General features: G+C 38.3%; 1 protein-coding gene across 2 annotated transcripts in view; it reads left to right on the forward strand.

Moving 5' to 3' along the window:
* KLHL4 (kelch like family member 4) overlaps positions 1-25,698 on the forward strand; it is a 35,453-nt gene that overhangs the window by 732 nt on the left and 9,023 nt on the right. The window contains exons 2-7 of one of the 2 annotated variants that reach the window (XM_041396572.1): positions 17,497-17,514; positions 17,807-17,962; positions 19,049-19,185; positions 19,793-19,989; positions 22,824-23,036; positions 24,080-24,266. In XM_041396572.1, coding sequence (XP_041252506.1) covers positions 17,497-17,514; positions 17,807-17,962; positions 19,049-19,185; positions 19,793-19,989; positions 22,824-23,036; positions 24,080-24,266 — 908 coding nt within the window. Of the gene's footprint in view, positions 1-17,496; positions 17,515-17,791; positions 17,963-19,048; positions 19,186-19,792; positions 19,990-22,823; positions 23,037-24,079; positions 24,267-25,698 lie in introns of both variants that reach the window. The other variant, XM_041396571.1, reaches the window with a different exon arrangement.

Here is a 25,698-nt window from a genome sequence, read left to right on the forward strand (position 1 = left end):
AGTGCAATGAAAAAAGGAGCCTCCTGACATCCTGTCCTCATTCTGACTTTATCAATGGGTGCAACTTTGACAAATGGGAGCTGCTGGAGGTGCATGGGCTCCGTGGTTGCCATTGATCTCTCAAATTCCTCACTGATTTTCTTTTACTGTCTTCCTGGCAAGTAAAATTAACCTTGAACTAAGTGGAAAGGAAGCATCATTCTTTGCTTTTTTTAAAGGTTTGTCTGAAATCCCAGTACTTTCACAGCTTATTTAGTAGGCTAAGACAAATATTTTCTGCAAGGTCAGGTGAAAAAACATTACAGCTGGCTATGAGACCTTAAAGGTGTAAGCACAAAGGAAGAGCTATTTTTAAGTTGTGAATAACAAAGAATACAATGTTAATACCACTTATTTAATTATGGGGGTTTTTATGTTTTCTTTTTCAAAACTCATGTCAGTATTTTTAGTTTATCCAGTAACATTTTTACCCCACCTTTCCCCACCTTGGACTCAAATCAAACATTTATGATATGATTGTTTGCATTGTTTGATGAGATTGCTATCAATCTTTGGACATAATTTAAATGTATTACATTGCATTTAAATACAAATTTATCTCACTTGAAGTTACAGTTCTCTCAGTAAAAACCAAGCTGACAGCTCGCATATTTTTAGCAGTTATTATTTTTCAAGTTGTGCATCTGCTGTGGGGAACATCTGCAGATGGAGCAGCAAAAACTGCATTCCAAAATGTCACTTGGAAACCAGTCCCAGTAGTCAATAGGTACCAGATAAAATCATGACAGAATAAAAGCACTGAGGAAGGACTGTGGGAGTTCTGTTGTTTCCAAGGGTGCTGGTTTGAAATGGGGAAGCAGCAGAGCCTCAGTACAATATTCCAAATGATAGTACAAATTTCCTGAAAAAAACCGTAATTTTAGACACACCTTAGAAGGAAAATTGATTTAATTTGAAGAAAAATAAGGAACACTTAGTAATCTAAATAAGATTCTACACCATGTGAAGAAGGAGGAAAAAAACCACCCCTAATCAGTTCAGTTTGGAGGTTATAAACCACTGCCTTCTAAAATAAGATGTGACATTTTCTCTGTCTACATATAAAGTTTCTGCTAAGACCTCCTGAAGTTCTGTACCTTCATATCCATTCCAATTTAAGTTCTGCTCTTGAGCTGTTTAAAGTTGCAGCTTTTAGGATAGTTTTGGAACTGCATATATCATATATTGTTATAGTCAAATAAGTGGGTTTCTTTAAGGTTTCAGTAAAGGCCATCATTGCATGCTGTAGATTAAAGTCTATTTTAACATACATCTTCAAAAGCTGAATTGGTAATTGATTATTTATAAAGTGATTCATGGTTATGAGTTTCTCTAGAATTAAAATTTATTTCAAGAAAATACAACTGACCATTAAGGACAATGCAGCTCAAATTTCTTAAATATATATCAACAGAAATCATCAAGTAAAGCTCTGTTCCCTTCCCATACAGCATCCAGCACAGGCCACACGTTAATTAATACATTAATTGGCTGGGTAAAAATGAGATACTGAGAAGAAATAAGAAGAAGCAGCCTTATAGCTACATCTACCTACATCTAGGATGTAGATATTGATAGCTGGATATATTTTCATCTCTTCAAAACAATGTCTCATATTTAAAATTGTACCTTTACATCATTCCCGGTCCCCTTTTCCTTTAGAAGTTCCAGATAGTCCCAATCAATGGTAATCAATGGGCTCTGCTGGTGATTAGCACACAAAAATCAGGTTTTTGCAGGATCCCCTGAGCCCACGTTCTCACACTGCCAAAGCCACCACAGCAGGGGCTGTGCAGGTATTTCAAATGTCAATCGAGCAAATTTCACATCCACACCTGAGGACACCAAAGATAAATTTGCCTTTAGACCACAAAATCTCTGCACCTTCAAAGCAGCTCTCTCTCAACCAGTGGATTTTCTTCTGTCTGGAGAAGTCCCATTTTTAGGTGGATCTCTAGCAGGACTCTGCTGAGTGTCACATGGACATCCAAAATAGTAGAAAAGGAGAAAGAATCTGGCTAACACCTCAATCCTGAGCAGAATATAAAAGCAGAGTTTCTACTAAGAGTTTAATGCTTCCTATGGAAAACTTTAGAAATGTAAAAACAATATTCTGAATTTCTTCAGAAAAACTTGAGCTTTCTCTCAAACCTCAGGACTGAATGCTGTCAGTGATGGACAGAGAGCACCCTGGGGCTTGATGAAATAAGGGTTGGTTACTGAGGAGGAAAGTTAAATAATACAGTACCAAACATGGTACAAGCATCAATACTCTTATTTCTGCTTCCTTCAACCCATTTTGGTATTCTTGTCCCCAGATAAAATAGTGCAAGACTTAAAGAAACCCTTCTGGTCCAAGGGTTTGCTCCTGAATTACATCCCACCACAAGTAAATGAGGCTCAAGTGATTAAAACTCATTAGTTTTGTTCTAATCATAATCAGTTAATGTGTGGTCAACCAATACATTTTGGGCATAAATAAATGGTTTATTGGCACAAGGGTAAGGAAAGCCTCTCAGCATCCTGGGGACTGCCTGGTCCAGCGCTGCTCAGGGAACCTGCTCAAAGAGCCTTCTACAGCCTTGACCTCCTCTGAGATATTTATGGAAGTTAGACCTGTAGTTTGGAAAAAAGATAAACAGCAGACAACCTTTATTGACTGACCTCATCTGATTCTCACCAATCTGCTCCTTGAGTGAGGACTGGCACCTCTGCATGGGAGAAAAAGAGAGAAACCAGCTCAAATCTGCATAGCCACCAAGTTGTTTTATTTGTAGATTTTATTTCCCAATGCAGCATTTTCTGATGTTACTGGGGTGGTCATCAAGGTAAACCTGTGGAATATGGTCATGCCAAGGAAGGGAAAACACCTTCAGAGATTTCAGGTTTGGCTTAAAGAGGGAGCTGAAGTGAGCTCTGTAAGAGCCCATGGGAAATAACCTGTGGGTGGCTCAGCAGGCAGGGCTGGGGGAGATGAGCACTTGAGCTGTCCTGATCTATCTGACATCTCTGATCTGTCCTACTGGAATCTTGTGAGGTTCAGGCTCCTCTGCCAGGGGGACCAGGAAGAATTTCCATTTCTTTCAAAGAAAGTGGTGTGGCAGTGGTCCAGAGGCAGCAGCACAACTGGGAGGATTTGTTTGTTAGATCTTGACAGTCAACAGAAACTTTGTGTGCACCCCATGGACACATCTGTGGACACACAGACTGACAAAGCACTGAAACCTCCTAAAAAAAAAAAAAAAAATTATATTGAATTACTTCAAGACTGAAACCTCCTAAAAGGAAAAAAAAAAATTATATTGAATTACTTCAACTGCTTCCCTTAAAAATTTCTGGGCTCACAGATATTGACTTCTCTGTGAGAGCACTGTGCCCAGCATTTTTTAACATTCTGCCACATTATCACCTCCCTTCCTGCATGCCTGCCAGGTTTGTGATTCCACAAGTGTGCTATTGCAGACCACGTGCACTGGTTAAGTATTTCCTAGTTGCCCAAAGGCACTTAGATTTCAAGAGTAAATGTAGCATCCGTTCATCATTTTTCTCCTCTACATCTTTTTTCTAATTATGTGGCTGAAAAATTGCTGACAAACTCTAGCTTGGGACACATTCTAGGACAAATGTTTTCTAATTTCCCACATGAGACAAAATATATTTCTAATTAATTCTAATAGTATCTTTTGATGTCATAATCCAGACAGTCATTACTGATGCACATGGAAACAGATACTTGGGAGGTGCCTCCTCCCAAAGGCAATCCTTTTCTGTGGTGGCTATTCTTGACATACAGCTATTTTGATAGTTCATCTCAAGACTTGAAAATTCACATTTTTTGGTTCTGGCACACATATGGAAATAACTATCAAACTATTTTCTTCACTGCCTCTGACAAATACACACACACACACACACACATGTACATGACTACTTCAGATGTTGTCTGCTATCTGAGGGTTTTGCCTTGAGTTCTGATTTTAGCTCCAGTAGCAGAAAACAGCCTTGGCTCCCATTCCAGTGTGAAATAAAGAAAAACAGGTGACAATTTTCCTAGTAAAAATGGAAGATATGAGTTATCCTGTGAAGCCACTGGTCAAACCAGATTGAGAGGAAAGTTCTGGGTACCCAAATAAACAGTGGAGCACAGGAATGACTGATAAAGCATCCCAAGGCAGCAGGGAAAGGGAGGACTGAGATGTGCCCTGGGCAGAGAAGGTGATAAAGGGCTGCATTCAGGGGGGAACATCACCACACTTCTTCCCTGTGGTGGGGAAGAATTCAGTTCCATTCCCAAAGTAAAGTTTAGAAATGACAATTCCCAATCGCACATCATGGCAGTCCTTATTTTTTAAAACAGAACTATTCCAATTTTATTTTCACTGAACCTCCAGCATTTTGAAAAAGCTTTCTAAAAAATTTAAGTTTAACCAATAAGTATTTTAGAAGCATGATAAAGAATGCTGGACATGTAGTCAGACAGCATTTCAATCCTTCTGTGACAAAGCTGGACCAAATAGGTTTAGGTGCTTCCTTGTTTGTCTACAGTACAAATTAAGCTCATTAATGCCTTGTTCTTTCCCCATCAGTGTATATATATATTGTGTATATACATATACACACACATTGTATAATATAGATATTGTTCTCCTTATTCTTCTTATTGCCACACTTTCCTTCTTGACTCCCTCTGCTTATGGTTGAAAATTGCTGCAAGCCTAAAGAGCTGCAATTTGTGCAGTCTGGTCCCAGAATTCCTACCCTGACAGCTCTGATATTTCATTGCTGTCCTGCCTGTGTCCAGCAGGTCTGTCTGGACCTGCAGCTCCGGGGGCAGAGCTGGATGTGCTCCTGTTGGAGTCTGGCAGTTCCAGTGCAGAGCTGGATTCCTTCTGTGTCATCCTGACTCAAATCTGTTCCAATGTCCTCAGTAGTTGCTTTTCTCTTACCAACAATGTGGTGCTGTTGCTCAGGCCTGCCTTGTGATTCATGTGAAACTCCTGCCTGTGTAGCAGAGGCCTGTTCCCAAACCATCTGTACATTTTTTTTGCAGTTATTTGTTCCTAAAACCAGCACTTTGCACAAATAAATTCCATCTTGTGTTTATCAGATAATGTCTCCAGCTGGCTGAGCTAGTATTCAGTTCTGAATTCAGTGATTTAATATTCAGTTCTGATCCAATACCCCACCATACACGCAGCTCTTCTCAGCTTGATCTCCAATTGTAATATATCATACCAAAGATTTCTCTTCATTTTTTCAATTATTTTAGAAAGTTTGTGAGAAGCTGTAGAGGGGCTTCAGTGCTAAGTTCCTTAGGAACCAGTTTGATTTACCTTCCTATTTGTCAGTGAGCTATTGATAATTTAATAGCATGATTTCAAACCAGCTTCACCCTTTTTCCAAAATGGGTTACTGCAGACAATCCTTGAGGCAGAACTTTGCACTCTCTGATAGAACACACTGAAAAATAATACTCTTATGTTCAAGGTATGCATGACAACTATTTATTTTCTGTTCTCCATAATTTCTAGTAAAAGCTGTTAATGAGGCACTTCAGTTTACATTGACATCTTATTCTTGGCAAATTCTTGCTGACTTAAGTTCTGTTTCTAAGTGCTTAGAAATAATAATTATATGGATTTTACACTGTATAATTTGGCAAGAAGTAGCAACAAGAAAAAGAAATTATGTTTGTATCTTGAGAATTTTTCAGTTTCTATAGCATTTATAACAATTTAATATAAATTCCAGCAGCGTGTTTTAAAAAGATGATTTTCTGCAAGCCTGCAATGGACAACCAAAATGCTCCCTTGTTACCTCAGGGACAAACAAAAACTAATTTTCTTCTAACATTGATCTTTAGCTAAAGGTCAAAATATGAGTTGGAACTGGATTGTTTAAGATGTTTGTAGCTGATTTGAGAGGGGTCAGAAGTGACATTATTTTATGGAAGTTCACTCATAACTGGTTGAAATAGGGTAACTGGGGGTAACCAAGGAAATTTGATATCTATGTTTGCTAAGTGTGCAAAACCAATAAAATTATAGTAAGTGGTATCTGATGCAGGATTAAAATCTAAGAGGAAAATCACCTTTTTTTTTTTTGTTTCCAGCAGTTGATAATTCACAAAGAGGAAAAGGCCTTTTGAGGCCAAGAACAAATGCACTGCACAGTGACCAATGAATTAATTCTGACTAAACAATGCTGTGACCTCATACAAGAGCTCTTGGTACAGAAATTGGAATCACAATGTCTCAAAGGCATCCTTGGGATGTATCGTACTCTCACCTTCTGTTATGACATCTTCTGAAGAACTTGAAAAGCAAAAAAAAAAGGGGTATTGAGTGGGTTGAAACAGTTATTAAAGATGAAAGGAATGAGAAGAATTGTATTTTGAATTTAATATTATATTTGCCCTGTGGAAGGACTGGATATTCAATTTTCCCCCCCCCCACACAGCTAGATAAATAGACTCATAGGAAAATTTAAGCTGAAAAGGGGCTCTGGATGTCATCAAGTCTAACCCTGTCTACCCACCAAGAAGTCTATAATGAGAAATAATCTGACTTACTAGAAAACACACAATACTTTACAGGCCTACATTTAACAAGCCAAGCTTTCAAAGATGAATTATTACAGGCAAGGGAAAAAATGTCATTTAATAGTAATTTAACAATCTAAGACAATTCCAGTCATTTCAAAACAATTTTTTTATGACTCAATTATCTTCTCATTTTCACTCCACAGAGCTTGCTCTCAGCAAAGACAGCTGTTAAATGACTTTTTAAAGAGTTATTACTGTTCTTAAAATCACTTCTTAATGTCTCCAGAAAAAGTTAAGGAGATGATTAAACACATGTGCCCAGTGCAGAGCAGTTTTTACAGACCCACTGAGATTATGCAACTGAAAGATCAACAAGAAATGAGAGGACTGGTGAAACATTCTGGGAAAAGGGGGAGAAGGTTTTGCTTGGTTCCAAAGTTAGAGCCACATGGGATCCTAACAGTAAGAAACTATTTATTTTCACCCTTGGTTTGTGGCTGAATTGTTTACTTTGGAATGTTGTACTGAGGAAAACTACTAAAATCCTACACATTTAAAAAATAAAGGGATTTGTTTGTTGTAATCAAGCAGCTAAATTTGCCCAACTAAACTAGAGTAGTTTGATTTAGCTCCTTTTATTCTGCTAGAATAAAATCGTTCTCTAATGTATTTAGAGAATGATTATATCAGGCAATTAAATAAGACTGTGGCTTACCTGTTGTGCACCTGTTGGTATGCAGAGTAAAGAATTAAAAAATAAAGCTGAAGCACTGTTGGGATTCACAGAAAGAGATGAAATATAGGATATAAACATGAAGAAAATAATCTCTAAAATAAAGTTATAACCCAATTTAACCTCTGTGACACCAGATTCCCCCTCAGTGACTCCATCAACAAAAACACCAGCGCTGGAAATTCCCACCCTGCTGTGACAGCAAATCTGCTCCCAGACCACCTCCTTCCCTCCTTTTCCAAGCAAATGCTCATCAGTAAAAACTCAAAGCAAATTAAAATAGCTAGAACAAGACCAGAGAGCCTGGCTGTTCACAAAAAGTCTGCCCATGCAAGAATTCTTAGCTTGAAACATTGATTTCATTGTAGTAATTGTTTCCATCCCATGGGACAAGTCAGGATATTTCACTAAAACCTTTCTGCTGCTCTCAGGGAACAAGAGGATAACTAAAAGTATATAAAGGAACATCCTGCCTTCACTTCAGGTTTAGATATGTGCTAGAGCATCTAAATGAATGCAGTTTCAAAGTGTTTTGTCAGGAGATAGGCACTGTGTTCTCATGCTGCTTACAGGATAAAGGTTTGCCTCATCACATTCTCCACTAGAACCCATTTAGGACAACGAAACATTTTTAGTGGAAAGGAAAGCAATGGCTGATACCTGGCCCTTCCTTCAGTTGTGTTGTACATATTTTGAAAACCTTGGGACAAGAATCTAGATTTCTTACCTGGATATTAACATTTGATTTAATCAAATTCAAGTGCTCTCAGCCTCAATTTTCAGCTTCATGACTATGATCTGAAAATCAAAATATGGGTTGTGTCTCAGATTTGTTGCCTGCTTCTTTTATTACCTCAGAGCCATCACCCAGCCTCTTGGTATCACAGTTCACTCAATTAAAAGAGCATTTTCCTGGGGACACAACACGAACTGAGCAGGCTTTTCAAACATCCAGATTTGCCTTCACACAGCTTTGCAAAGCAAAGTGGAATTTACGTACATTATGATTGATCCATTATATTTCAGAGTTGCACAGTTTATCTTCTCATTATACTGACCTCACAGAAATCAAAGTCTGCTGGGACTTCCCATTACAATAAGTAGAACCAATACACTTCCAATGAAAGATTTTGAACAGCAAACAAAGGCAACACATTTGAGAAAGTGAACAGCCACCCCCACCCTTTGCCATGCTTCAGTTTACCTGGTAAGTTACAAGTCAAGAGCAAGGGAGGCATTCTGGCAAGAAATGAGCATTTTCAAACCCTGTTCATTTTAATAGAAGGTGGGAAAATTAAGAATCTTTTTGAATGGGGCAAATATACCTTGATTTAAATGGAAATTGTGAGCAAACCACTAAGAAACCCTAGGAGTTGGAGAAAAGCTATTTTAAGCTATTACATATGGTTTGAGTTGCTAGGGAAACCTCTTTTGCAGTGCTCATTTAGCACAGATGCTCAGGAAAGCTCTGTCTCCATGTCAGACCATTTCAGAACCTTGTAGAATGTGAGGAAATAGAGATGCACAAACACACACATGCAGGCAAAAATACCTCAACAATTTTACCTTAGTCATGTTCCATGTCTCAGGGGGAGCTCCTTTTCCCCTCTCTGCCATAACCACCAGATAAAAAGCTCTGACTCCAGACTGAGAATATTTGTTCAAACATTGCCTTCAGTTTGGATCCATTGGGGCTCATGTTCAGACATTCATCTTTGTAGAGCAGGAGCTCTGCCTTTGTCATGCACTCTGTGAAAAGGCAAAGGAGAGGCTGGTTCTGATGCCACCACTTCTGGCCACCCTTTTGAGCAGGGAGATAAATATATATATATATATATATATATATATATATATATATAAACAGTATTTTGAGCAGAGAATAAACATATACTCTGAACAAAAACTGGGGTGCTCTATCATGTTTATAGTGATCATTTAAAGATGAAAATGCTGGTTCTGGATCTCTCACTTCTGTTTCACAAAAGTCACTCACAAAAGATTCCCTCCAGCTCATCATTCAGTTTATGGAGAACTGCACTAAAGGCAGAAATTCCCTCCTGTGCCATTCCTAACCCCCACCCTGCTCTGTGTGCTGGTGCAGTGGCTCAGGATGGACTTTTGACCTTTGTGGCTGAGATGCCTGACCCAGAAAAGTCCCCCAGCAGAGCAGCCATGCAGTGCCCTGGTGCTGTCACAGGGGATTTAGGAGCAGAGCAAGAAAACTTCCTGGGAAGTTCCAGCCTGGTGATCCTGCAGGAGCCAGGCTGCTCAACCACAACACAGAGTGCTGCTGAGATCAGCACAGACAGGGCAAGGCTGTAAGTCAGGACTAATTTCTTTTGCCTTAATTTGTTTTATTCACTTAAAGGATTCCCAATTCTGCTAAAAAAAAAGAAGCAGAGTGGCTTGGTGGTACAAAATACCAATAAAGTTGCTGGGGAGGAAGCTCCCATGGGATGTCACAGAGCAGGAGAGCTCCAATGTGCCTCTCCCTTCCTCCTTCAAACAGAGCCCAATTACTCCTCAGCTGTTTAAAGTTTCTTTATACTTTTTCACTTAAAGTGAATCCAAACCTGATTTGAACACAGTTTAACAAGTAACAAAGTCAGGACTGGAAGGACAGTATTTTATGAATAAATGCAATAAAATCGCTGTGTTATTATTTGTACAACCACATTTCAATGTAAATTTGCCTCTCTCCAGCCTAGTGATTATTTCTGGCACTCCAGGAAAAAAACCTGTCATTATAATAATAATATAAGCAATATTTTTCACAGTTCATATCAGTTACACACTTTTAGCCTTTCTTTGTTTTTCTTTTGATTTAATGTGCTACATTTATTTAGATTTGGTGTTTTTATTCCGATTCAATTACCGCGAGTAAGGCTGACACAAACCCTGGCTTGTTGGAGCAAGTTATCACTATTATCTGTCCAGATAAATGCCAAGTCACTAATGGCATCAAGAGAACAGATTTTATTAAGCCAGGTTGTCAGAAATACTGTTAAATACACTTGATACTGTCAAATTAAAGCAGCCCTAATGTTCTGTCTGTAAAGGTTGTAAAGACAATTCTCTCTCTGTCTTACAAAGGTGCTGTGGGCTCACAAGTAGAGGTTTCCTCAATAAGAAATTCCTGTAAGATGCTGCCTCAACCCCCTTCTTTTCTGAGCTAGCACAGGAGATGTTCAGTGGATATTATTTCTGACATTAGCAATGATGTACATAATAATAAACGCTAAAATATTTCTCAGGTGTTAAAACGTTCAGGTCAGTAAAAGGTAAAAACAGGAGCTAAAGCACAACAGTCTACATAATTTATAACATTCAAAATTCCTTCCAGTATATATGGAAGGGCATTCACAATATGCTGGTTTGGTTGTACTGACTTGCAAGAAAATGCCCTCAAATTGAGCCAGAAATGAATACAGCATGCTAAGTTAATTGAATTCCTTTCCAGACCTAGGTTTGAGTTATATTTTCTGACATAGAAGCTCAGAAGATAACAACTGGCTGGAGAGTACTTTGGTATCAGCATATCTGTACCTAGGAACACACAGAAATATTTGGCTTTAACACAGGGAAACTCTCTCAGGGTGTAATTGCACAATTAAGAGAAGGGGAGAATTGATCACAGATAAATTTATGTGGCTCACAAAACCTTCAAACAGAATAGAAAACTTCAGTCTACTTCTCATCTCTGATTTCTAACTGTGAGGCTGCCCAGTCCTTTATACACATCCTCTCTCCCTCATTTCTAATAAATCTGTAATTATCACAGCACACTCTGGCTAAATAGGTTAAAAATCACACTTTTTCTCCCCAGTGCAGTGGTGTTTAGCTTTGAATTAGGTATCCAGCAGATCAGCTGAATCAGGTCAGGAGATATTTTGGAACAAGCCTGGAGATTTTTACGTGACTGGGGGTGTCTCATATAGCAAAATGAAATTTGAAGTGGTGCCTTCATCTGGGGGATCATGTTTCACTTAAAAGGAAAAACGTGATAAGTCTTGTTATTTATTAGTTAGGATCCAGCTAAATGCAGAAAAGGAAAAATGTAAAAAATGGAATGGTCATGAGAAGCCCAAGAATAGTATCCCTTTGCCTTTGATGAAAAACAAAGAAGAGGTGAGAAGCATGTATGAAGGTATTATGGTAGTGGTATGAGTTTTAATAAATCAAGATATCTGCAAAAATCTCCCAGCAGGATCCATATCTGATGAGCTGCAAGGCTCAGATTGGCAGGGGCAGGGATAATTGCTATTGAGACTTTTACTCTCTGCCTTTTCAAAGCTCTGCTCACTGGAGGCACAACCACTTCACATTTCATTTTTTCTTTTACTTGGATCTCCCTTTGCTCCTCGCTGTTCCACTTTTCCCAATAACAGTGAAAAGGGACAGCAGAAAGCAGGGTCTTCTTCCCCTCATGCTCTGCCATCAGGAGTCTTTCTGAAAAGTGCTTAATGAAGGAACAAACATGGAGTTAATTAGTTTCATCTGGCAATAGCCAGATGGAGTGAAAGCCAGTTCTTCTTGCCATTGGCCTGTATTTTGTTTTCTGTGTCCTCTAAAGAAAAATGCCACAGGCTCAGATCCAGCATTAAGCCATTATTTTTCATTTTGTACATTCTGACAGCTCAAAATCCTGCTATATCATGCCTTCTGGTCACATAATTTTTTTGTACTTTAGAAAGATTATCACTTGCTCCCTGGAAGTTAAGCAGGAAGCACTCCTTGAGTTTCTCCTTCACTTTTATTTTCCCTCCAACACAATCATGTACTTCAAATGTGATTTTGGAATTCATGCATTGCAGTGACCACTTGGCATTATCAGAAAAAAAGGATAATTTTAAGATGATAATGCATAAAATAATATGTAAAATACTCCTATCCTTTTACCTGAAAGGTTTCACTCAGTTATTCTTTATTATATAATGTAAATGAATACAGTGTTAATTCTCCTGGAGGATAACATTCTTGAAAGGTGATTTAAACTGGCATTAACTGAAATTATTTGTCTGAGACAGTTAATTCACCCCTGAAGATAGACACATTTCTATTAAATAAAACAGGTTGCACAGGCAGTGTTCTCTCCAGGATGATTGGATATTGCTACAGCTCCAATTTCTATGCCACAGAAATAAGGTTTTTAAAGTAATTTTAAGAATGTTTATAGCAGAGTTGCATGTTCAGATTAGTTCTGTACCAGGAAGAGAACCATTAGAAACTCCTTTCTATGTAAGTAGGATTATTCAATTTCTCAATTATCTGCATAAAACAAACAATGAGCATAAAACCCTTCTGGAGACACCAGATCTTTCAACAGTAGAAAAAGTAGATCAACACTCAAGAGAGTTCACACACTAATCTGCAGAGACTGGAAAATAATTGTCAATTCCTCTGTTAAAAAATAATATATATACAATTTCCAAAGGCAAACACCTTACTGAGGAGAGTGTTTGGATTGACTCATCTTTGTACATTAAAATCACAATATGGCCACAGCTGAGAGAAGGCACAGAGGGCTCAGGGGCTCTGCAGTTGAGGTGCAGCTTCCATTTCCCTGTGGAATTACCCCAACAAATCCATGATTTCTATTTCTGGGAGGATTCAAAATATCCTCACCCAAATTCATCCTGCTATGAATCACGATGACATCTGTCTGTACATTGTCGTGTCTGGGGGAAGACAAAACTCAAAGGAGCTAAAAGTGGTTTGCAGTTAATGACATGCACATTTACACTTGTAATCCCGAGTGGGAAAAGTTATTTTAACTAACACCAACGGGGGGAAGTGGCCGGTTTATGCTAGCCTTGGCAATAAAAAATTGCTAAAAACAGGCACTTTCAAGAGCTCCAAGTTCTAGAGGAACTGTCAGAGCTTTCAGTTTAGTTGGGAAGTCAGGAGTTTCTTTGTTAACTGAAATAAAATTATAAATTTTAATTACTTGTTTCTCCATTTGCTACATCATTTTCTATCATTATTACAACCTGATGTTAATGTTACGACCTCAGCAATCATCAACAATTTCCCATACTCTTTTAGGACAAATCTTTTCACCCATACCCTAAAAACTCCACAATAAACAATAAAAAATGAAGAAGATGACTGCAGCAGAAATTTCAAGGCAGAGGCTGGGACAGTTACTGATGTGCTAAAATTTTATCAGCATCAATTAATACAAGCACATCAACTTTATCATTATTTTATCTGTGTCCAGAAATAGATTCAAACTTTCTCTCTTTTCTTTCCTAAGTGAAATATTCTAATTTCTCAGCCAGCTGCTGGGGTTTAGCTGTGACAGATGCTGTGATTTTCTGTAGGAAAAGTTTTTCTCAGCAGCCAGAGGGGCAGAACTGCCAGGGCTGAGCAGAGTGGAGCTGGCTGGGGAAAGGGGCCGAGGTGCACTTGTCTTAAATAAGCAATAAATAAAAAGAGAGAAAACAAAAATGATGATCTGCACTGGAAATATTGCTGCACAAACAAACTGGACTGGTGGAGTTGCAGTTTTGCCTTGGCACAGCTGCAGCACTTCCCACAGAGCTGCAGCCCCTGAACTCCAGGACCTGTGACTGGTGGGATTCACGGAGCACAGGGAAGGACACCCCAAATCCAAATCTCTAAATAACACCAATAACTGAAATTGATTAAACTGAATTTCTCCAATATCACAGCACCTTAAACAGGTACATTCAACAAATGGGAAGTGGTACCATAAAAATGTAAATAATAACCTCATCTACAACGACAAAATTAAAATCATCCAATAAATCACCTTGTTTCCATGCAATATTGTGCTTCTAAGCTTCCTTATCATCAGGTTTCTTAGTTTTGGTCACAGGCACACTGAATGAGGTTTAATAAAGCACTGAATTTTAAAAATGATGTGGCAAATAAATGGCATTTATGTGTTATCACATTCTAATTAAATAATGAGGAAATCTGGATTTATCCTTTACATACTGATTAATGAAGAGCACTCTGCTGGTTAGTGTGAAGAGTTCTCCATTATGAGAGAAAAGAAATTCAACATAATTCATAAATTTAAAGAATTGTAGGCCTGGAATGAATCAGAAAACTCATGCCATCGATTCTGATTACAGAAAAGATGAAATTTTACCTCCATGCCACACACCATTTTTGAGTGCCAGTTTTCTTAGGATCCAGAAAAATCTTGCTGTTACCTGTCATTTCCTCCCCTGTGTTTCATTCAGGTTCATTTATTTGAACAGAGGTGTAAGCAGCTCTTTGAAAAGTAAAAAATTCCCCAAAGTTTAATGAGAAAAGGGCAAATATGCCTCTCTGAATTTAAATCCTGTTCCCTCTCTGAATTTAAATTCTGTTCCCAAAAAACTTTTTTCTTGCTATGATAATAGCAATCAATAAAAGAAAATATATACAATATAGTATAATTACCCATAATAATAATTAAATATTAATAACAAGTAAACCCTTTTTCTACCACATGATTTTCTGTAATAAAACCATGGAGCAGCATCAGGAGCAGGATTTGCCTGGAATTCTCTCAGCACCTTGTCTGCCTTTGGAACTGAACCCCTGACAGATTTCAAGCGTGGCTAAACAAGTTATTCCTATCTCTTGTATTTATTTCACTCAAAACCTGCCATCCCAGCTCGATTTTAAAAATGTCATGTGAAATAGTGTCAGAAGTCATCCAGAAGGCGAGATGACTTCTGACAATTCATGTTTTTCTCCCAGTAAGCTTTGGTACCTTGGAAAAACCAGAATAAAATACAATGTTCTGACATGATTCATTCTGACCAGCCATGCTGGCTGGTATTTCTGTCCTTCTTATCATCCAGACACTTAATGCTTTTTGATTATTTCTTCAAGTTTTCAGTTTATATTTTCTGTTTCATAATTCCATGTTTCTTTTAAAATGGATCATATTTTGAGTATCCTTCACAAATCCTTACAGCAAAACTCTGGAATGATTTCACTTGGTTCTCTACCTGAAATGAAATTCCTACAAATCAGTGACTTCAGAATAATTTAAATATAGATTTATCTCTCCAGGCTAATCCATGCTTTAAGCCTTTATTAAGAATGCTAATTACAGCTCCTCATCCCAGTGAACACCAGCACAAAGATAACATGAAACAATTTGGGTTCCTGATTCTTCAGACCAAATAATTTATATTTTTCCTCCCTGGCTAATGCACTTTTGGAGACTTTTATCCCTGAATACTCAGCTTTTGTTTGTCCAAACTTGTGCACATTTTTAGGAATAAATTTTATCTGTGCTACACCCTTAGCAACCTCTGCCAGAATTCTGCACCAGACTCCAGGGGACTTTTCGTGACTCCTTCCTTTAGGATATTTTGATTTCTGACTTTAGTTCATCATTACCCAGTACTACACTCTGAAGGTCAATATTTGAGTCTGACAGCCATACACTAAGGAAAATATATAAATATTTATCTTTGAATTTAACTTTCCCCCTCCATATTATATCAACCATTTCGAATCAGCTGCTGAAGATAAACCAGAAATTATATTATTAATTTTAATGGAGAGCTTGCTTTTGCTTCCAGTATTTTTCAGTCTCTGAAGACCTTTGCCTTTGAAATAATTAATTATATTAGTGGTATTTATGGTGTAGTTAAATGTGACTCCACTAAACTTCTGAAAAAATACTCATGACTAAATTAAATAATTAGACTTTCACTCCCTTGGAAATGATTCTCTAACCACAAATAAATCCATGCTATGGGGAATTATTTATTTCCCACAACCAGTACTGTCTGTTTACAAATGGGATGGCTGTGTATTATTTGAGGTTTTTTCTGCAAACATCAAGACTAAGTGTACTGAGATACAACACTTAAAGTGCATATATTGAATCTGAAAAAATAATTTTTTCAAAAAACAATTTTCTGAAAAACATTAAAGGATGCTTAAGAGGTAAATAACAAAACATTCCAGAGTGTGAGTTTGGGACCCTGTAGCTGATACAAAACTAATGAGCATATAATCCAATTTTGCAGCTTTGTTAATGTCTATGAAGCATTGAAAGAAAACAAATAAGAAAGTGAAGTCATTAAGCACACTGAGACAAATTCATTTCTGTGAGTCAAAAATGACAAAGGAAACACATTAGAGGTGAACTTGGTTTTTCCCTTTTTCTTTAAAACCAAACTAAACTGAGCTAAAATGGATTTGAAATTGTAATAAAGACAGAAATGTTTTGCAGAGGGGATGGAAAATTGCTGTCTCAATTCAATATTACATTATAATTTGATTTTTAATTATTTCCCTTGACTTCTATGAGCTCTTTATAAATGAATGATCTAACATCTCTATTTTATCATACTACCAATTCAACCTGACTTACCCTTTTTTATTTCTCTGTTTTCTGAACTAGATGTTAAACTGTGGATGTAATCCAATATTCTGCTAAATTTAATATGCTAATTTTGTGAAGAGACCTTATCTCTCCCTATCGTTAATGGATTTGCATTAACAATATCAAGGAGAACCACGAAATTTAGTCAACAAGCTGTCATTATTTCCCAGTTGGGCTTGGAAATTTAAAAAAACAGGTGCTATACATTCTAAAAAAATATTATATTAAACTGAGAAAATGTTTTTCTAAATAATCTTTGGCTAAAGTAGTGTTAAATATTGCAGCATTTTCAAAGTATGTGTTATATATTTATATCAACAAATGCATTATTATTTACTAAAAACAGATGAAGAGAAAAAGAAAGATTTTTCTAAGGAAGTGTCAGGAAGGTGTTTCAATCTACATAAAAATCCATATTTAGAGGCTGTAAGGAATATTTTGAAAAAACAATGAATTGCCCATAAGTGGGAAAGCTAACAGAATTCTGGAGTGGGAGGAATATATTTATTGTATATTTCCATGAAAGGCAGAGAAATTAATTTGTCTCCGCTATTTGCATTCAGACTCTAAAGACCATGTACAGGTTCCATGAGCTTTTAATTTGGAAATTTCTCCAGAGTTATAAGGTGCTCATTACATTGTCCTCAGATTCAGTGCAATTGAGTCAAGTCATTTAATGGACAAAGTAAGCAGAGATCAGAAATAAGACCTAAAGATGTAATATCCAACATTTCATGCCAAGAGGTATTTTAGCTGTCAGTATCACAGGAAAATAGGATTTTTTTAAGGATTCTGTTTGTGAGTGATCAGGAGGCTGTATTTATCATGTCAGTGCTGTGCAATCCACTCAAAACTGATGGAAGCAGACAAATCAGTAGCACCCCTTACTACACACAGCTGCAGTACAGTACAGTTTATGTGCAGGTGTATGAATGAAAACTTCCAGATACCAAAGAGAAAAAGCTGGGAGAAGGCATGGTAAGACCAGGATAGTGGGACTTTCATAATTTTAAAAATTTCTGTGCTGCCTTTTGAATAAAAATCAACGTCATCAGCGTTTATATTGCGTTTCTAACGCTGTGCTCATCACTGCCTCTGTCCCTGGCAGGCTGTCCAGCACCAGCAGCTCTCTTGGGATGAGCACCAATGGCTCTGACGAGTATTTCCAGTCCACGAACCACGCGGAGCAAACCTTCCGCAAGATGGAGAATTACCTGCAGCAGAAGCAGCTCTGCGACGTGCTCCTGATCGCTGGCGACCAAAAGATCCCAGCCCACAGGTACAGCTCCCAGGATCCTCTCTGCCTCAAATCCCCAAAAAGCTCAGTTTAGGAACAGCCTGGTTAGTTATGAATGAAGAGTTACTCTAATTAGGATTCCAGCTAATCACGTGATCAACACTTCGTGTCTATTATTTTAAACACAATGAAATTCAAATGAAAATTGCTGGCACTGTCCACCCTCTCTTCTTGCTGCTGTCAAACTACAGCAAGATCAGAGAAGAAAATCTGCCCAGATAAGCACTCTGGGAGAAAATTAGATTACTAATTACTCTTTTAACTTCACTGCTGCAAGATTTGACGCCTATGCTAATTGTTTCCGTGGTACACACAATTCATAACATTATAAAGCTGGATTTTTCTGCCTGGTACTGAGATGATGAGGTAATTTGCTGTCCTGCTGATGCCTTGTGAAGGCTGCTCTAGAACAGAGGCCAGATGGAGCTAAAGAATAAAGTAGGGATTTATCAGGAGGCCTCAATGGATCCACCTTGGGCAGCACAAGAGCCCAGCCAGGGCTGCACCCAAGATGAACCAAAATGGTCCCAAAATGCACAACTAGTCATGGGGTCTCTCATATTTATAAGTTCTGCTCCATTTGCATATTGGAGTTAATTTTTCATGACCGCTAACAGGGTCTCTCACTTTTATAAGTTCTGTTCCATGTGCATATTGGAGTTAATTGTCCACTTATAGTTTTAGGTTATGAAGTCCCATCGTATTTGTTTTTCTCCCTTCAGTCCACATTGTTTATGCTCCTGAGCCTGAAATTTGGATCATTTGTCCTTGGTCCCCAGCTGGAGAAGGAATTGCTTTGTCTCCCTGCCCTGTGCAGAGAGCTCAGCATCCCCTAATAAGAAGCCCAGACACTAAGGCCTTCAGTCCACACTGTTTATGCTCTTGAGCCTGAGATTTGGATCATTTGTCCTTGGTCCCCAGCTGGAGAAGGAATTGCTTTGTCTCCCTGCCCTGTGCAGAGAGCTCAGCATCCCCTAATAAGAAGCCCAGACACTAAGGCAGTACAAAATCTGAAAAATATAAAAGCTAAAACCTGAGGCATCCCTGCTAACCCTGCCTCCCCTGCAGGCTGGTTCTCAGTGCAGTCTCTGATTACTTTGCTGCCATGTTCACCAACGATGTGCGGGAAGCAAAGCAGGAGGAGATCAAGATGGAGGGAGTGGATCCTGAGGCGCTGAAGGCTCTGGTGCGCTATGCCTACACAGGTAACCCTGCCCCAGAGCTGCTTAGAGACATTTATTTAGATTTTTGTTGGGTAATATATGATTTTTCATACTAAAGTTCTGTTTATAGAAATTTATATATATTTTTGTTCATTGATATATGAATTTTCATACTCTAGGTTGAGAGGAAGTTTAAAAAACACCCATCTCCAACCACGACACCTTCCACAAAACCAGGTTACTCAGAGCCTTGTTTTGGGAAAGGTTTTTTGCCTAATTACAATTTTCTTCTTTTGGGTTTGGTTTTTTTTTTTTTGGGGGGTTTTTTTTTTTTTTTTTGGGGGGTTTTTTTTTTTTTTTTTGGTGGTTTTTTTTTTAATTTATTTTTTTTTAAACCAATCCAGATTGGATCTAAAGCTGTTAAAGTTCCAATAAAAATGTCCCAGTCATTGTATTCAAAATTGACCAAACCCTGTAAGTTAAAATATCTGTTTAATAAATCTTTCAGCTAGAAAGGAACATGGATTTGTGAACCACAGGACATCTCAGAGAAAAGCCAAAGAGCAACAAAGTTTCAAATAAAGAAAATACGAGGGAAATCACTTAAAACTAACTTTCTTTTTTTTTTTTTTTCCTAAAAACTGCCCAGGTATCCTCGAGTTGAAGGAAGACACAATAGAGAGCTTGCTGGCTGCTGCATGCCTTCTGCAGCTCTCCCAGGTCATTGAGGTGTGCTGCAACTTCCTCATGAAGCAGCTGCATCCTTCCAACTGCCTGGGGATCCGCTCCTTCGGGGACGCCCAGGGCTGCACCGAGCTCCTGAAGGTGGCCCACACCTACACCATGGTAAGGTGAACAGCTGACAGCTCTGCAGTCACAATTACTTACAGAAATACTCACTTCTCGTGCTCCCCACTTCTGAGTTTTGCCCTGTAGAAAGGCAGCCTCAGTGAACTTAAATTTGCAGTACGAGTGGTACCTACTCCTGCCAAAAAATGTAATAGGGCCTTAACGCGGCTCGTGTCTAGAGACAAACAGCAGTGGGCCATCCTTGTACCTTTGATTCCACACAAAGAAAATTCTAAAGCTGATTTTAAGGTGAGACACGCATTAAAAGAGTAAAAATAAAGAACGTATTGGGAAGATTTGGAATGCCAAAAAGAAGCACGTCCCTGACTGGAACATAATCCTCCTCTGGCTCAAAGCAAGAAATGAATATTCAGAGCATGGGAAACAGAGAAGTGAGATAACTTGCTATGAAACCACATTGAGGGATAAATATTCAGGGCAACAAGATGTGCTATCACAGCTTAAAACATACAAAAATAATGGCAACTGCTACAGCTAAATTGATATAAAAATAACTACTTGTTAGGAGACCCATGGCAGCTTTCTGCTTGAAATATTAGGGGAGGATGGCAGAACCAGTTTCGAGGCTTCGTAATGCTGAGAACACTCCAGCAGGGGACTGTGCCTGTCCACCTGCTGCAGGAGGTGAGAGTGGCATGAGCAGATGAGGGCACTGCTTGTGCTCCTCCCTGTCACAGCAATGAATGCTCGGTTTAGCAGCAATTACACCCCCTTTACATGTCACAGTTTGAAATGGGGCACTTAAGATAGAGGTTTGCTCAGACCTGTATAAAACAGTGTTGTCCTTGCTGCTCCAAACCTTTTTATACTCATCCAAATTCAGGAAATCCCCCTCTGCTGTTGCCTCTTTCCTCCCACCAGTGCAAAAACTGGGGGTGCAGTTTAACCATTTAAAATTATGGTTCAGATTTCTGCAAAACTGAAATAAAATCATATGGTTGGATTTATGATTTTATGACAGTAAGAGATGTTGAGACAATAAACAACAAGGAGTTTATGACAATAATTTTTGTCGTTTATATATTTTTTAACCATTTGAATCCTCCAGTCTTTCCCAGGAGTTAAACCTTTATTATTTTTTGAAACCACGTGTCAAAAATTTGAGAGTTGAGTCATTAAGAACTTCCTAAAATGAAGGATCATGATGACTCTGTGACACTCAGCAGCACTGGGCATAAGTTTTATATTATTTTCCTTGAAAACAGCTTCTACCACCTCTGGAACCATCTCCTGTTCTTGCATGGAACAGAGTGAAAATACTGCCATGAAACAGGACCTGGACCACAAACCCACCCACCACGTTTGCTACTGACAGCTTAGAAAGAGAAGAGGAAACCTGCACCTCTGAAATAAAAACCTGTTTCAAACCCTTGCAGTGATGTTACAAAAAAGCCTTTGGAGAACAGGAGATCATAACAATGCATAAACACGTAGACATTGTGGAGGGGGATGAGTAAAACATTCAGGTTTGTTTCGTGTTGGTGAAAATTGGAACTTAGGGGAAAGGCCAGAAAATTGCCCTGTAAATACAGAGCCCATAACATTTTCAGATGTGCTGTAAACACCAGATCCATTCAATAAAACCAGACACAATGGGGACCTTCCCCTGCAATATTTTGGCCACAGAGGCAGAGTATTAACAATTTCCTGCCTGGTATCTTTTCGTGCAGATAGAGCTCATTCTGATAAACAACTTGGGCTATATTTGTAACTAGAAGTGGACTGGCCTTCCTGTCCCTGTTCTCTGAATGTCACAAATATTAAAGCAGGATATGCATAACAGACCAAAGTTGACATCTCCTTTAATCACTGATACTTCTGTATTTGCATCCTGGCTACACTTGAAAAGAGTTCCAGAAAGTGGAGAAACTGCTGAAAACAAACAATAAAATATCAGTTACTAAAATTTCTTCCACTGCCCTATTTCAATCTGGTTCCTAAAGAAATATTAGTTCTAGGTACAGAAATAGAAATTCTATTCTAGATTTCAAATGCAGTTATGAATTCCTACATGCATCTCTTTGTAAGTAACGTAACCCCTTCTCTCTCTTCACCAAATGTCTTTTTTCCTTTGGCATTTGATAGGAAATGAGATAATATATATATATTTATACCCTATATATTGACATCAACTGTGATATTGTTGTAACTCAATATTTTTTTAAAGAAAAATAATTCTATGAAATTCTAGGTATTTAACCCATGTGGTCACTTCTGGAGTTGGGGAGTTTGATCACAACAGTAGCTAAAAGGCTGATAACCCTTTACTGGGATTTGTCCAACTTTGCATTGCCCAAAAGAAAAGCGAGCTGGATTTCCTTTGCTGGATTTTCTTGCCCTCAGAGCACAGTCACACAGCCAACAGCTGGCACAGCTCGCTGCAAAAGGATTGGAAGGTTTTGGTTTATTTGGCTCAAAACCTTTGAATCTGCAATGGAAGGGACACATTTTATTTGAGTGCCCACTTGGCACTTCTCAAATGCACATTTTATCTTCAAATAGTATTTCTATCAAGCCGCAGAGCTAAGATCACACTGATTAACAAAAGTGCCAGTGGCAAATCCCTAAGCCAGGACAAAGACATCTGCAGCATGGTGGTATGAAAATGAGCATTATTCCTCAGTTCTGCAAGAGTAGGGCAGCAAAAAGCAACCAAAATCTCCATTAAATGGTAGAAGGACATTCAGTGGTCTTTAGAACATCCACAGCATTTCCCTGAATGAAATATTCACAAAGCCTACATTATCTAAGAAAAAGCTATTTCTACCTGTGAAAATCACCAGTGCATTGAAATCTTCTTTTATTTTTAGGAACACTTCATAGAAGTAATAAAAAACCAGGAATTTCTTTTGCTCCCAGCTAATGAAATTGCCAAGCTCTTGTCTAGTGACGACATCAACGTGCCAGATGAAGAGGCAATTTTCCAGGCCCTGATGATGTGGGTGAGGCACGACCTGCAAACCCGACAGCAGGACCTGGGGATGCTCCTCTCCTACATCAGACTGCCCCTGCTGCCCCCCCAGGTAGGAATATGAAGGGTTAACAGGGAACTCTGCCAACTGAAATGCCTGTCTTGGGCATACTGTAGGCAGAGAGGAGAGCTTTGTGGAACGGTTCTGGTTGGGACTGGAGATAATTCATATTTTTTCACCCTTTCTAATTTTTTTTTAAATTATATAGTATATATATATATATATTTTTTTTTTTTTTACACAGATGAAAAGAAACCCTCCAGTCCCAGTGTGATTACCAGGCTCAGAATTACCTCTAAAAAATGCCAGTCTATTCCAAAAGCCAACTGTTCCATTGTAATAGTTCTCCTCTAACAGCACAGCAATCTAGATACCATGCAAAGATATTTCTTTAGATTTACCAAACTGCAGGACAGATAAGCCACAATTCTTCTTTCTTTATTGCCATAAAAAGCAGACAAATATAAAAGGGCCTGAATTATTGCTGACAATTCTGAGCACTGACATTACTTGTCCCTTAATTCTGAAAGAGACAATTCATCCATCAAGTTCCAGAGCTGGACATTCTGTTTTACAGAAGGGTGGCACTGCTGTGTCTGTGTCAGAGAGGAATCTTTATATCTCCTCAAAACTGCATGTAGAATATTGAGACTGTCAGTCAGGACACTTTATGAATCTGCATGACTGATGCTGCAAATATTCTGCCTTGAATAACATATAAAAGTACCATACACACTTAATTTTAAATACATTTGGTATGTTTTAATATTCACAGAGATGCCCAGTTCTCTGTGGTAGATTTATTTACTCACATAAGGAGTTTTGCATAGAGGGTGCAGTACTACAAATTTCTGATTTGAATAATTTTTAAAAGTTAAGAGTAGGAAAATAACAATCAAAGCCATCACACTCATAGAATTTTCCCCTCCACCTTTATAGCTTTGCTTGCATTAAAGCAGAGTTCCCAGCAAAGCACAAGTGAGTGGTGAGCTCAAAATGAGTATTTGTCACTGCAAATACTTCAATTATTCAAGTACATGCAATTTTAATGATTTAGCTGTATATCAAGATGTGTTTTTCCCCCCATTTCTTAGCTACTGGCTGATCTAGAAAACAGCCCAATGTTTGCAGATGACCTTGAGTGTCAGAAGCTTCTCATGGAGGCCATGAAGTACCACCTGCTGCCAGAGAGACGCTCCATGATGCAGAGCCCTCGAACCAAGCCCAGAAAATCCACAGTGGGTGCCCTTTATGCTGTGGGAGGCATGGATGCCACTAAAGGTAAGCCCACAAGTTAATTTGTCTGGGTTAATTAATTGTATTACAGATACCCTGGGAATATATGACATTTAGTTAAATATTTCCCATAGGAAAACTGTTGATTTAGGGGTAAAAAAGAAGAAAAAGCAAATTACAGAACAGAATCCTACCTGTCAGAAGTGCTTTCCTCTTGCAAGAATCATATTTGTAAACAATACTCTTATATTTAGGTGCAGACTGAAGAAGTTTGAGTCATATGGTGATTTTTAAGATTCAACTTTGTATGAATTGTTGCAAAAAAATAGTTGAATTTACAAATCAGAAAGAAAAGTAAATATTTAAAATGTTTCAGGATTTTTTAAATATTGAACCTTGTGGTCTATATTTTGACAAAGTAAGAAAGCTAAGATTTCAGAGAAGCAGAAAAATAGAGCAAAAAAGCACCACTGAACTACAGAGAACTCTTACCTAATGCTTATAAATCCTTATTAGAACATTTCAGGTGGAAAGATTTGTATTTTTCATGAACACAGCTTTTCTTCAGGACTTCAAACACGGGGGGTTTTTTCAGGTTAGTAGTTGAAAGTTAATTATTACAAATATATTCCAGCTTCTATTATTTGATTTTCACAACTGCAATCAGGTTACAGCTTTAAACATTGCACTATTCTATTTAGGTGGCAGAATATTAAATCATTTTCTGCAGGAACCTCAACTTCAAACCCACAGCTTGGAGCCAGAGAACTCTAATTAGTTTAAAGTCTAGCGACTTGCAGCACAGAATTACTTTTAGCTGTGTGAGTTCACTTTTAATAGAATCACAAAGAAGATAATCCATTTCATGGTTTACAAAAAGCTGCTGACGACTGATTTTTCCCCACATGAGAGACCTTGCAGAGCTACCTCCCTATCTCTGTGCAATCAAATCAAGTGCAGAATACACATTCATCGCCAGCACAACATGAAAACACTAATTCCTAGCACAATTTAGCAAATTGGAGTTAATCTGGTGCAATTAAGTAGATTCATTAGCGATACTGAGTATTTATGAATTATATCAGACAACCAGGTAATCTTTAAAGTATCTTCCTCTAAAATAAGAATACAGTTTTCCAATCATTTTTTCTTAGTAAAGGTTATGCAAAAAAGGGTTATTTCAGTCAACATCTGCACTTCCTCTTGCTGCCTCTCTTACTTCTTACCTTGGAGTGAAGCCAATTGTTTGAACTTTTGCCTTTTGATGGGTAAGAAGAACAGCACTTCTGCTCCTCCTGCTGTCCTCCACAGCTCTGACTCAGATTTGGAGCCTGGGCTGGTTTGGGAGATAAAGGAACAGCAGAAAGAGACCAGGATGCTCTGGAGGAACAGCTCTGAGAAGGGAATATCTCCCACCCCTGGCAATAACACACTGCCTGTGACAGAGACAGACACCAGGCAACGCCAGCTTTGCCTT

This window comes from Onychostruthus taczanowskii, unplaced genomic scaffold (assembly GCF_017590055.1).
Source record: "Onychostruthus taczanowskii isolate IOZ18803 unplaced genomic scaffold, ASM1759005v1 scaffold13, whole genome shotgun sequence".
NCBI lineage: Eukaryota > Metazoa > Chordata > Aves > Passeriformes > Passeridae > Onychostruthus > Onychostruthus taczanowskii.